The sequence below is a fragment of the Doryrhamphus excisus genome, chromosome 1 (genome assembly GCF_030265055.1).
Source record: "Doryrhamphus excisus isolate RoL2022-K1 chromosome 1, RoL_Dexc_1.0, whole genome shotgun sequence".
NCBI classification, from domain to species: Eukaryota; Metazoa; Chordata; class Actinopteri; order Syngnathiformes; family Syngnathidae; genus Doryrhamphus; species Doryrhamphus excisus.
The window spans coordinates 30,968,574-30,982,592 of record NC_080466.1 but is presented as its reverse complement, the minus strand read 5'-3'; the positions used below and the strand labels follow the sequence as shown (position 1 = coordinate 30,982,592).

The following is a 14,019-nucleotide window of genomic DNA, read 5'->3' as shown; positions in this document are numbered from 1 at the left end:
TTAGTTGCGTAGATGAACATGTATGCAGGTGCATGTACTCGTATGTATACATAGGAATTCAGACTACGTCGCCACCCACACTCCCTTGGCAACCGTTTCCTCGGCAACTCTTGTCAGGGGGGGCGAGTGAGACGCCAGTTAAACAGAGCAGAGGGCTTTTCGCAGCTTGGGATACTGCGATGTTTTCCCACCAATTTACAGCGGAACAGAGGAATACATAGAAACACATCATATGGGGGAGGGGAGGGGGGCAGCGTGGTTGTATTTGAGTTGTCATGGTAACTGCTTGACGCTTATATCAATATACATGTATCCGCATAAATGGAATAAGTGCGAACAAACCAATTTTGGACGGAATGAATCATTTATGAATATATTCAGTGGTGAATATACTCATTATTGGGCTAGGCCTTTATTCAACACACCATGCACACTCGTATGTTTAGAAAGCATCCTTTCCAGGACATGTAGCCTTCATAATGTGTTGAGATGAATTGTTTTAGTTCCCTGAAGTACATTACAGTAGTCCAGACGTGATTAAATAAAACCTTCATAACCTGTTGGAAATGTCGCAAAGATAAAAATGATTTAATTTTAGATAAAAGCTGAAGTAGACGATAAAAACAGGATTTTACCAGGGCGGTGATTTGTTTATTAAGTCTCAGATCACTATCTGTTATGACGGCAAGGCTGGCGGCTGTGGGACCTACGTACGTTAACCCTCTTCTTGTTTTTTGAGGAATACCTGGAATATGAAATGATAAAAATTTTCATTACGAAGATATTTCAAAAAAAAAATCTGACCGGGTCATTTTTGACCCACTTATGGAAGGTTGGGATAGTAACACAAAAACAAAAATTTCTTAAAATGAATAAAAGATAAGTTAAAAATGTGAACGGTATGATATCAAAATATGATTTTTGAGGAATACCTGGAATATGAAATGATAAAAAATTTCATTATGAAGATATTTCAAGAAAACAACCTGACCGGGTCATTTTTGACCCACTTATGGAAGGTTGGGGTAGTAACACAAAAACTAAAATTTAAAAATGTGAACAGCATGATATCAAAAACATGTTTTTTGAGGAATACCTGGAATATGAAATGATTAAAAAAAAATATTATGAAGATATTTCAAGAAAACAACCTGACCTGGGGCATTTTTGACCCACTTATGCATCTAAGGGTTAATATTACCCAATAGCAAGTCTTTACTTCCATACCAACATCTTCCATGTACATGTTGTACATGTACTGCATGTCCTTAACCTCCTCCTGCCTTATGCTGACACCTACTGACCAAATGTTGAACTTCACACAAACAGCTAAGCTAAATCCATACATTACAGTACAGGATATGTTAGGCTTAGATACTGTACATCATGATTGACACTTCTGCATTTAAAACTTCATTTTTTTTTATTCTTAATTTCATTATTTGTATTGTTGGGTTTCAGGTCGATTCCGTGCAGAATGCTGATTTTTGTCGGCGTGCGCCCAAATTTGAGGTTGCATAACACGGCGGCTAATGCCTGGTAGCTAGCGTTATATAATAATGTGTGATGTAATCAAAACAGGACTTGCCTGTGGGTCACAGAGGTCAAGACCTGTCCTAAACTACTTTTCTTTCAGTTTTCATTTTTTCTTTCCACAGACACCCTCCTCACTTAGTTAATCTTTAATTAATGTTGAGTTAATCTGCAGACAATACATAGAAATATCACCAAACTGAGTTATGTTCTTCTGTGTCCATCCAGGCAGCTTCAGGAGCTGCAAAGGCAGAAGGAGATGGAACGGGAGCGACAGGAACGCGAGTGTCAAGAGCGGGAGCGCCTGGAGCGAGAGATGCAAGAGCGCCAGGAACGTCAGGAGCGTGAACGTCAAGAACGTGAACGTCAAGAGCGGGAGCTTCAAGAAAGGGAGGCTCAGGCGGAGAGGGAGCGACTGGAGCGTGAGAGGATGGAGAGGGAGAAGGTGGAGAGAGAGCGGCAGGACAAGGAGCAGCAGGAGCAGTTGGACAGAGAGCAGCAAGACTGGGAGAGAGGGAGACGCGTCTCCAACGCTGGTGAGTGATGCACCTTGCTCAACATCTCCAGCGACGCTGGCTTTGCCGCTTCTCTTGGCCTTTACTGAGACCGTTTCACGGATATTAATCCTTTTTTCTAATCCTTTTCTAACCTATCAGGGCTCCAGACTAACTTTTTTTTTACTCGGCGGACACCAAAATTTAAAGGAAAAACATGTTTGTATGATTTTTCATTATAACAGTCCGACTCATGGTTTCATCTTCGACATTAAACTCATCACACAGCAACTTAACACTCAAAAGGTATACAAATGCATGCCAAAATGCGTTTAAAAAAATCCATAATGCATTTCAAATTGCGTCTCTTGTCATCTGGCGTATTTTTTTCTGGTTGCACAGAAAGTAGATTAAAAATTTACGAAATTTGCCAAAATGCGTTTAAACAAAATCCATAATGCATTTTTAAATTGTGTCTCTTGTCATCTGGGATATGTTAGGCTTACATACTGTACATCATGATCGACGCTTCTGCATTTAAAACTTCATTTTTTTCATTCTTAATTTCATTATTTGTATTGTTGGGTTTCAGGTCGATTCCGTGCAGGATGCATATTTTTTTTGTCAGCGTGCACCCAAATTTGAACTTTTTTTTTACTCAGCGGACACCGAAATTTAGAGGAAAAACACGTTTGTACCCAACCCATCGGAGGAGGTGATTTCTCAATGTAACAGTCTGACTCACGGTTTCATCTTAGACATTAAACTCATCACACAGCAACTTAACACTCAAAATCTGGAGCCCTGGTCTTAGAGCTGGGGGATATATATCGATACTATTTCTTTTAAGCACGATATAAAAAAACAAAGGCTACACGGTGGTCAAGTGGTTATCACGCATGTCTTGCAGTTAGGAGACACAAGTTCGATTCCACCCTCGGGCATCTCTGTGTGGAGTTTGCATGTTCTCCCCGTGCTTGTGTGGGTTTTCTCCGAGTACTCCGGCTTCCTCCCACATTCCAAAAACATGCTAGGTTAATTAGGAAGACAGCTGGGATAGTTTTGTAAATTTTCTTCTTGTAAAATTATGAATTTATTCCTATGTTTGTAATTCATCCCTGTTTTTTATAACTTCTTCCCCAACCTAATGTTCCAAAAATGGCAACTTTTTCACAAGTTTTTAAAATATTTTTTAACCTTTAATATTTAACATAATATTTTTATTGTTTTCCTCATAATATTTTTTCTCAATATTACAAGATTCCTGTAAAATTGCTATTTTTTTTATTTTTTATTATTTTTTTTTTTTATAACTTCTTCCCTAACCTAATCCTCACAATATTTTTCTTAATATTACAAGATAATTCCTGTAAAATTCAATTTTTTTCCCAAGTTTTGTAGATTTTCTTGTAATATTGTGAATTTATTCCTATGGTTGTAATTTATCCCTGTTTTTTATAACTTCTTCCCCAACCTAATGTTCCAAAAATGGCAACTTTTTCACAAGTTTTTAAAATATTTTTTAACCTTTAATATTTAATATAATCATTAACTTTATTATTGTTTTCCTCATATTTTTCTTAATATTACAAGATTATTCCTGTAAAATTGCAAATTTTTTTCCCAAGTTAGAATACTTTTTTCAATGAACTGGTAAATGAGTTCATGATTTTGCTTGATATTTAAAGTACTTCATTTGCGGCGTGTATCTTTGAATGAGTGTGTGCTCAATAGAAGTCCCAGAGATTCCTGATACTGCCATTCATTCATGTCCAAATTATATCTTATCTTCACAACTTCAGCCTGTGATTAGCGTGATAGAGCAGCTGAAATGAGTCCGTAGAAGATGCTAATGACTATTTCATCCTGGTTTACTATGACTTATGGCACGCTTGAATGCAACGTTCCACATATTAGCATATGCACGCATGACAACACATGAAGGCTGACACAGTTCACAAGCTAAAAATACATCGTGGTGGTGGTGGTGGTGGTGGTGGTGGTAAGACCCCCGAGGGTGAATGTGTGTGTTTGTAAAATCCCTTAGATAATGGGGGGGTGGGGTGAGTTCACGAGGATGCAGGAATATACGCTCTTTCTTTTTTGGGAGTACGATGGCAGGATCTTGTCGGATGTATGGTAATCTGTCTAATGGAAGACCGTGGAGGGAATGGTTTGTGTGTGCGTCACCATGAACGCTGTGCAGCTAGGCATGAGATGTCAGAGCCGTCATGGCGCCCTGAAAGGCGGTGAACCCGTTTTGCTGTCTCATTAGCCCGTGGCTAATGAGACGTTCAGGGACCAATGGGAATCAGGTGTGGTGTGTACTGTGTGTTTGTACATATTCTGGGCGGAGGAAATGGATGGGAGATGGGGGGGGGGGTTATCCAAACAAGACCTTTGGTTTCAGGGGACTACCACCCAAATGGCTGGAAGAACCATTGTATCTTATGCTAGGAGTCAACTGAGCCGGCGCCAGTTGGTGCCAGATAGTATTCCCTCGGCACGTTACCATTGTTGCCGTTATTCGGCGCCACAGCGAGCCACTACGCGCCAATCACATAATCGTTGGTGTGAACTGGCACCAACTGGCGCAGGCCCAGTGAACTCCAAGCATCATTGCCGCAACTTGGCTCGCGCCATTACATTCCACTGGATTCCAATAGGTGTATTGTTTGCGACATGGACTCTTAGCATTAACGACTGTCGTTTTGTACCATTATTGGTTGGTGGGGGGCTCTACCTTACAGGATAGATACTCGGATGTCACCCCCCCCCCCCCTCCCCATAGATAAGCGTAAATGATGCTGCTTGTTCAATGAGTTTTAGCACGAAAGTAAAAATACTTGCTACAGTGCTAAGTTTGTCGCATTAGTTTTACGTTTTTACGTGCTTGTGGTTTGAAGTTTCTCTTTGTTTTTATTCTTGTAGAATTATGCCTTTTTTTCTCATTAGAATAATACTTTTTTTCTGGTAATAATTTGACTTTATTAATGTAAAATTAAAACTGTTTTTTCATTTCAACTGTTTATTTTTTTTTGTCAAACATTTCAACTTTGGGAAGAAAATTTCCACGACCAACCTAAATTTCCAAAAATTACAACCTTATTTTTTTATTTTATTTTTTTAATAGTATCATAAAAAACATATTTATAGTACTTTATGTTTTTCTTGTAAAATTCGGATTTTTTTCTCCTTTGGTTTTAAACTTTTTTCTCTTAACATTATATACAATATACATACAATATGTTTTTAGAATGTGATGTGCACCAATAAAAAAACAACCATGGAACCTCAAGGTTCCACCACAGTTGGTTTTGTAATATTCATTGAACTTGGGTTTGATCAATACAAAAATACAAATCTTTATGATCTGTACAAGCCGTGTTTTAACACAGCAATGTACAAATATACAATACCATTGTATTTATTCATTAGCCGTAATCCGAGGGATGTCGACTTAACCGGATTCCTGGGTACCATTCAAAGTTCACGTTCTCTGTTTGTATTTGGTAGACTGCAGCCCTGTTGTGTTCTCCTGCTTTGCTTTACTTTGGTCTTCGGATCTTTGGATCTTTGTGTCTTTGTCGTTGTGTGGCTCAGTCCTGTTACTTTTTGTTCCATCCTCTCTGTAAAAACCGTAACACCTACGTACTAATAAAGCTGCATCACCTTAGCTGATTTAAGTCAGTACTTAAGACCATACTTGTCCTGGAATAGAACTGTGGTTTAGCTGTTCGCTGGTTTTTCCTGCTTCATCTGCTCCTTTCTCTTTTTTCCCCCCCTCCACCTTCCTCCCATCTCTCCTGACCTTCTGTCTTCTGTCACAATGGCCGCCTCTTTCCTTGGTTCTTGCCTTCCCTTTCTGTCCCGTGTTGTCCTTCACCTTGTCCGTCGGTGCAACTAGCTTTCGAAAGCACCCTGTACAGCCCCACTCCTCAGGAGTACAACAGAGCATCCTCCACGCCCTCATCTCCATCCACACCCACTTACCAGGCTCCTGGTGCACTTTCGTCCTCATCCGCAACACCCCCCACACCGCCCCTGAGGCACTCGGCATCCCGATTCGCCACCTCGCTCGGCTCTGCCTTCCATCCAGTTCTTCCGCACTACGCCACCGTCCCAAGGAGACAGCAGGCATTTTCCCAGGCACCACCTCCGGTTCCGGCTCCTGCTCCGGTCCCCAACCCCGTCTCGGCACCCAAGTCTGCGGTGTGTTCGGCATACAACTTCACTCCCTTGCCTCCATCACCCCCGGTCATGATAAGCAGCCCCCCAGGGAAGGCCACAGGCCCACGGCCACTCATCCCCATAGCGGCCCCATCTCCTCTCACCCAGAAGCCCCCCTCGCCGTCGTCCAACGGCCCACCCATGTTTCCTGCCCCGTCCCCGGTCACCATCCTGCCACACAACCACCCGGTCGGCACAGTATGCCCCACGCCGCCACCGCCACCCACCCCGCCGCCATTTGCTTCTTCCGTGGCACCCCATACTTCTTTGTGCGTCTCGTCTCCCCCCTCCTCATCCCATGCTCCTGGTTTGCCCTCTCCCTCCACAGTGACCTCTGCTGCCGCAGTTGCTTCCGCGGAGCACCTCTCCCTCCCCGTGGGCCAGGGCCTATCAGGGCAAGGGGACTCTGACCCGGCAGCAAGCCTAGAGACCCACCAACTCGTAGCGGGGTCCTACAATCAGCCCCAGGGTAAGGCCTCCGGTCTGCATTCTTCTTCCTTCTCCCTTCTGTCTTTCACTGCCTTCAACTCACATACTAACAGCCGGATTTCAAACTCATCTCAAAGATTATTCAAGGCCGCTTGTGGTAATTGTAGTCTTCCAGATCAATCAATGAAGTCACTTTCTTCATCCCGGTTCTTCAGTTCTCCATTTGTCTCTTTAAGTGTTTAGATGTTTGTTGCTGAAAACTTAAGGTCCACTCACGCAGCCATCTTCTTAGTAACTTTACTCACTTGAATCATCCTTTTTTTTGAATGGAGCAGGATCCTCAGTATATTTCTGTTACTACCATTTATTTACATTGAAAAGTGCATCCTCCAGCCCAAAAAACACTGGAACCCGCTGGAATCGGTCCCGCTTATGGCGACAACCTGACCAACTGGCTACGTTCCCAATACAGTTAATTTCCAATTTTTTTCAAATGCAACCCAGGCATTTTTTTGTATGGTCACATATCTCCGACCTGTATGTCATATTTCATCGCCAAAATAGATAGACGCGAAGTTCGCCTGCACAAAATAATTTGTTTAAAGGGGACCTATTATGCTTTTTCTACTTTTCTGACCTATAAAAGTAGTTAGAATGTTGTATTCTCAATGCCAATTGAGAATACAATATAATGAGGTTGGCACATTTGGAAGTGAGCCCTGAAAGAAGTTTGGGATGGCTCAAAACGCTCGGTTGCAAAAGGCGTGGTAAAACTGCCCCTTTGTGATGTCACAGAGGAGCGGGCTTCCTTACATGGTTCATAGTGTGACCAGATAGGTGCAGATTCTGGAAAATCTAATTTTTTTTTAGCAGGTTATTGTGTGTAGCTGCTCTATAGGAGACCACAACAGGTGCAGATTCTGGAAAATCTAAAAAAAATTCTGTGCCGGTTATTGTGTGTATCTGCTCTATAGGTGACCACAACAGGTGCAGATTGTGGAAAATCTAAAAAAAAATTCTGCACAGGTTATTGTGTGTAGCTGCTCTATAGGAGACCACAACAGGTGCAGATTCTGGAAAATCAAAAAAATATATAATAATACATATAATAATACATATTACATATTACATATTACATATATACACATATTATATATGTGAGGGGAACAAAAATGAATAAATAAATTTTTATTTGATTGAATAAAATTAAAAAAAGGCATTTTTTTGTGTCTCCACCCCTGTCCCACCCATAAGCAGACATTGTGCAGACCGCGGAGTCGAATGCACCCGCCCCTCCTCCACCCCCGCCCCTACCACCCGGGTCCGCCACCGTGACCACTGGAGTTGCCACGCCGGCTATAACCCCCACCACACCATCCGGACACCCTCCCCCACCTCCGGCTCCACCTCTACCCCCTACCTTGACTCCAGCCGGGACCCCGACGACACCACCAGGTCCACCTCCTCCTCCAGGGGCGCCGCCCCCTCCGCCGGCACCTCCCCTTCCCTCTGGTCTCTTCTCTCCTGCAGAGGACCGTCCCCTCTCAGGCCTGGCTGCCGCCCTTGCGGGGGCAAAGCTACGCAAAGTGCCAAGGGTAAGACACCTGTACTTGTGTTATTTGTGTATAAATTGTATTGCTCAGTATAGCATTAGCATTAGCATAAGCATAAGCTTGTTTACTCAGTACCACTCAGTATCCTTTTACAGGGTCCATTTCCTGTAGATGTAATTGTCAGGTGTCCCAATCCCTTTAGCGATCCTGGTCAGGGGTTGGCACCCTCTATCTACCAGGATGTGATCTATTATCAACAGATCCTGGTATTGTGGCATTCATACAGGTTTCTGAGTGTGGGTGGAGAACAGTCCAGACCATAAACCATAAACCGTACCCAGTGCCCAGAGACGTTGTTTACGTGATGATGCCGTTCACTGGACTAACAATACTGGCCTTTTTTGGTCCATTATATAGGCCTCCAAAACCAATGATGAAGACACCCAACTTTTGTTTTTGGTCCACTTTTGGACCAACCCATGTGCAGTGAACTGTGACAACATAACTCATCATTATCTCAACTATCTGAGTACTAAGTCAACCATAAATCCCAACCCAAGTACAACTATGCATATATTTCTACCTGTTGACTCAGTATATTTGATCTCATCTGGAAAACTATACAAAGTTCTTGTGCTTTCCAGAGTGATGATGCAGGGGCAGCTCTGGCAGCAGCCTTGTCAGGGGCTGCTGGGGCTGTGGGGGCCAAACCGGAGTCCAGGGGTAATGGCCCCCTTCCTGGTGGAGGTGGGCTCATGGAAGAGATGAGCGCCCTACTGGCCAGAAGGTAAGAGTCCTTCAAGGAAAACACATTTTGGGAGTTTTGCCCATCATCTACAATCAGTCTGTGAAATATGAGCACACATGTGAAAAACAGCTAGCATGTGGGAGCTAACAATGCATGTAATGGGACACAAAGATCTAAAAAACAGCAACAAAGTATTTTCCTAATTAAGCTGTATATAATACAAGCTACAGCGACATTGTTGAAGGTAACACGAAGAAGTTGCTGGAGGTTTTTTTTAAAGAACGCTTCATAGCCGAATAAATGTGTCCAATGACATTCATTGCTTGTTAGCTCCCTCATGCTAACTGTTTTTTCTCTTTTTAGAATTCACATTGAATTGGCATGCTCTCATCTTACTACTAAAAACACTATATTCATCACACAGCAACTTTACACTCAAAGGGTAGCTAAGAAATATACGAGTTAAAAAAAACCCAAACTATTTAAATTTTGTACAGTACATCAATCATATATAGAAAAAATGTTGAAGGTCAAATAAGCCAACCTCGATGCTACGTCTGTTTTTTTTTTTTTAACAGGAGAAGAATTGCAGAGAAGGGGTCCTCACCTGAACCAGATCTGAAATCGGTAAGTCTTGTGTTTTCATGCTGTCCATTACTGCAGTGCAGTACATTCCTGTTTGAGTTAACTCGTCAATGTCTTTGTGCTTATGTAATGGTAATGGTAATGGTTTTATTTCATTTGAACATGCATCAGATTACAATTGAGTGCATCCCATAATCAGTTCCCAGTTCCACATGTCCAAAAGGAGTAGGAAGAAGCAAAGCTTATTAAATCCTACCCCTCCATCTGGTACTTTTACAATCAGTAACTGTTACATTTGTTCACTTCCTGCTTTCCATAATACAGTTTAGGGTTGTTGTTTTTTTTTAATAATGCACCTCGTACCGAAGTACAAGGTGATATGACCATCCAATGGAAGGGGCGTTGCAAAGGCGGGAGAGACAGTATTTTTGGCAGGATGAACCTAACACGAGATGACTCACATTTGACTCTCTTTTTCCGTCCAACAGGAGGACGGCGAGATAACCACAACCCCCAAAGTGTCTGCATGTAGCACGCCAGGTGAGCCTTGGAAGAGTCAAACGTTAACATTGCATCACATTGCAACTCTTGTTTTGTGCCTTTTCCAGACATGCCCAGGAAGCCATGGGAAAGAACAAACAGCACGATGAACGGTAGCAAATCTCCCGTTATAGGAAGGTACTGTGTCTCTGTATAATAATAAATCACTTAATATGGTCTCATCCATCCTAAACCATGATATTTGAACCATTTAGTCGAAGGATAGTCACCCAGATGGTGACTAGCTAGGGTGGTACGTGTACGTGTTGACCGTTTTAGTATGGAAGTGCGGAGAACATGCAAACTCCACACAGAGATGGCCGAGGGTGGAATTTAACCCAGGTCTCATAGCTGTGAGGTCTGTGCAGCCCTCAGCCATAACCAGTGAAATGGTTTTCTGGGATGAAATGCATTATGGGAAAATTATAATAGTTTTTTTTTTTACTTGTATATTTCTTAGCTACCCTTTGAGTGTAAAGTTGCTGTGTGCTGTTGCTGTGTTCCAATCTACTGTAAACACACCAACAGACTCATTTCCTGTCATTGCACCTCTCCTTCCTGTCTAACTTCCTTTTGGGGTTTTTTTGCGCACTTCCGTACTCTTCAGTGCATAAATGCGTTCACACTGAGAAGTCCAGAGAATCTATCTATCTACTATTATCATCAAAGCATCTTTTTAGTGTGACCATTTCTTCTGTGGACCATTTGTTGTGTAACTTCACTAAGTACACACCTAAGTACACGCATGGAAAAAAATGCTACGTTGCCCTTAGGACCTCTGTGTTTATATTCTCTTCATTTTGCATTGAATGTACTCACTCAAACTCTCCTTGCAGACCTAAATCCACTCCAACACCCGCATCTCTAAGTGCCAACGGAGTACCAACGGAAAGTGTTGACTACGACCGATTGAAACAGGTGACGCATCGTGTGTGTCTTGATAGGCTTAGACTGTTTTGGTCAACTTTCATTGATGTGAACAATTAAAACATTTGAATATTCCTAAGAATGTCTTATTTTGACGCATGTTATTTGTCACCGCTGGCAGCAAACGGCTACAATTCAGTCACTCGGGGGGTTTTCAATGTCTAATATTTGTTTTGTCGATTTAGGACATTCTGGATGAGATGCGGAAGGAGCTGACGAAGCTAAAAGCAGAGCTCATCGATGGTAAATGCTCTTTTACGTTCCACTTTAAAGCACAACAATTACAGTTCTCAAAAGTATTGATTCCACAATATTAGTCCCATTTTGGGGGTCACAAAACCCCCAAAACAAATTAAAATATTTTGTTGAAGTAGAACTTGGCCGATGCTGCAAATTTTGGTACTGATCCGATACCAAGTAGACCGATAATTCTATTTTTCAAGACACTTGATTTGGGGATTTTGCCTTTTAATTAGTTTTTTCATTATTTTATACATTATTAGCAGTTTAGGGTGAATGAGATGCATGTAGGCCATGTAGAGATTAGGAAGACTTGGGTTAGATTCCCTGTTGGGCATCTCTGTGTGGAGTTTGCATGTTCTCCCCGTGCATGCGTGGGTTTTCTCCGGGTACTCCGGTTTCCTCCCACATTCCAAAAACATGCTAGGTTAATTGGCGACTCCAAATTGTCCATAGGTATGAATGTTAGTGTGAATGGTTGTTTGTCTATATGTGCCCTGTGATTGGCTGGCCACCAGTCCAGGGTGAACCCCGCTTCATATCAGTATAACAGTCTGACTCGCGCTGTCATCTTACTAAGAACACTATATTCATCACACAGCAACTTTACACTCAAAGGGTAGCTAAGAAATAAACAAGTTAAAAAAAAAACTATTTTAATTTTCCCATAATGCATTTCATCCCAGAAAACCATTTCATTGGTTATGGCTGGTTATGGCTGGTTATGGCTGGTTATGGCTGGTTATAGCGCGCAGACCTCACAGCTAAGAGGGTTCAATTCCACCCTCAGCCATCTCTGTGTGGAGTTTGCATGTTCTCCCCGTGCATGCGTGGGTTTTCTCCGGGTACTCCGGTTTCCTCCCACATTCCAAAAACATGCTAGGTTAATTAGCCACTCCAAATTGTCCATAGGTATGAATGTGAGTGTGAATGGTTGTTTGTCTATATGTGCCCCGCCTCCAGCACACCACTATATTCATCACTCAGCAACTTTACACTCAAAGGGTAGCTAAGAAATATACAAGTTAAAAAAAAAAACACTTTAATTTTTCCATAATCCATTTCATCCCAGAAAAGCATTTCATTGGTTATGGCTGCCTCGACGCTGTAATGATGTCAGCATTAACACAACAAATAACACAACAAATGCAGAAATTGGACCGGAGTTTGCAGTCACCGGCATCTTGTGTTTCTTCAGCCATCAGGGAGGAACTGGGCAGGTCCAGTACAGCATAGAAGAAGCAGCCCCGGCTCCCTGTTCTCCACATCCACGCCCACGTGACCTGACTTTGGTCAGTCTCGGACATGGCACGGTAGCGGTGATGACAATGAAGACACAAAAAAAAACATGCATACTTGAGAGGGGAGGACTTTCTGGGACGACGCAGCATCGTCCCTTCAGTAGGTGGTGTTCATACACCCTCAGTAACGGGACCCCTCCTCCTCCTCCTCTTTTTCTTCTTCTTCTTCTTCTTCCTCCTTTCTCCTGCTGAGGACGTCGCATCCCGGAGGACTCGGCATTCTGGAAGAAAAAGCGCATGTCTTTTATGCAAACAAAAAACAAAACAATTACTCTTTTTTTCATCCTGATAAAAATACAAAAAAAGGAACTGATCAAAGATACTGTAAAGATGGATGCTGATTTTTCTATCAAAAGGCATGTTTATTAAGAGCGTTGAATGGAAAAATGCTATACTTCCCCCTCCCCATAATGCCATAGGGGTAGCGTCATGTACGTGAATGCGTGCGTATGCGGCAGTCCGCCACTCGTCTTCCTCGAAAAAAGAACGCTCATTAAAAAAAAAAAAAAAACAGTTTTAAGCGTATACATCAACGGTCATATCAAGTAGCTCCATAATCATCTTTGAATTCATTTTAGGCAGCCATCGTAGCGCTCTAGCAATGACAAAAGTGCTATTTTGCTAACACTTCTCATGGAACGTGAGAATGGCTGGATGTCCGTGGATGTCCTCCTTGTTCTTTGGAGTGGGTGGGGGGGGGGTCTCACGTCTGCCAAGAAATAGCATCCATTAGCACGTTGATGACAAGCAATAAGTGTAGCATCGCTGTTTAAATCGCCCTTCCCAACCCTTCAAAGGTGTTTCTGTACGACCGTTTCCATAGGAAACGATAATGATGTCACTGCCTGTTTGCAAAGGAAAGGGCGTCATTTTCATTGATGAACCGTGAAGCGTTTTCAAACTGGATCATTGAATTGATTTTAGTCCATTTGCTTTTTATTTGGATTACAACACGACTATCAGAGGGTACAAAGATACTGTGAGGGTTTCCATGGGGATGTCCAGGTGCCATTCACTACAGTGCTTTTTTTTTCTTTTTTTTGCCTTAAAGTAAAAATATATACCTTATATATACTAGTACAAGATTTAAAACATGCCCAAACACCCTATTTATTTATTTTTTTAGTACTTTTTAGTAGTAAAATTAATATCATGGATGCAAGACTTTAAACCCAGGGTGTCCACAGTGCAGCCCAGGGGGGCGTTTTTATTGGCCCATGGCACATGCTAAAAATATAACTGAGCAAAAAAAAATTATGAAATAAAAAAAAAATAATCTGAAGATATTTACCAAGCATAAAGTCAAAATATTAAGAGGGAAAAAATGTCTAGAATAAAAAAAGTAATAAAAGTAGAAAAAAGTACTCTAAGAAAGAATAAAGTCAAAATAATATAATTATTCATCATCAATGAGATACTGTATATTATTATGGGCCTGC

The 14,019-nt window shown here is 41.9% G+C and overlaps 1 protein-coding gene across 6 annotated transcripts in view; it reads left to right on the top strand.

The window, feature by feature from the left end:
- Nucleotides 1-13,115, top strand: part of enah (ENAH actin regulator) — a 55,791-nt gene extending 42,676 nt beyond the window's left edge. For 4 of the 6 annotated variants that reach the window (XM_058045866.1, XM_058045865.1, XM_058045864.1 and 1 more), the window contains 10 exons: nt 1,762-2,069; nt 5,935-6,726; nt 7,944-8,281; nt 8,884-9,026; nt 9,566-9,614; nt 10,061-10,112; nt 10,181-10,250; nt 10,949-11,030; nt 11,225-11,282; nt 12,478-13,115. In XM_058045866.1, coding sequence (XP_057901849.1) covers nt 1,762-2,069; nt 5,935-6,726; nt 7,944-8,281; nt 8,884-9,026; nt 9,566-9,614; nt 10,061-10,112; nt 10,181-10,250; nt 10,949-11,030; nt 11,225-11,282; nt 12,478-12,515 — 1,930 coding nt within the window. In that variant the 3' untranslated portion in view covers nt 12,516-13,115. The remainder of the gene's footprint in view (nt 1-1,761; nt 2,070-5,934; nt 6,727-7,943; nt 8,282-8,883; nt 9,027-9,565; nt 9,615-10,060; nt 10,113-10,180; nt 10,251-10,948; nt 11,031-11,224; nt 11,283-12,477) is intronic. The other 2 variants (XM_058045868.1, XM_058045869.1) reach the window with 2 other exon arrangements.
- The last annotated feature ends 904 nt before the right edge of the window (nt 13,116-14,019 follow it).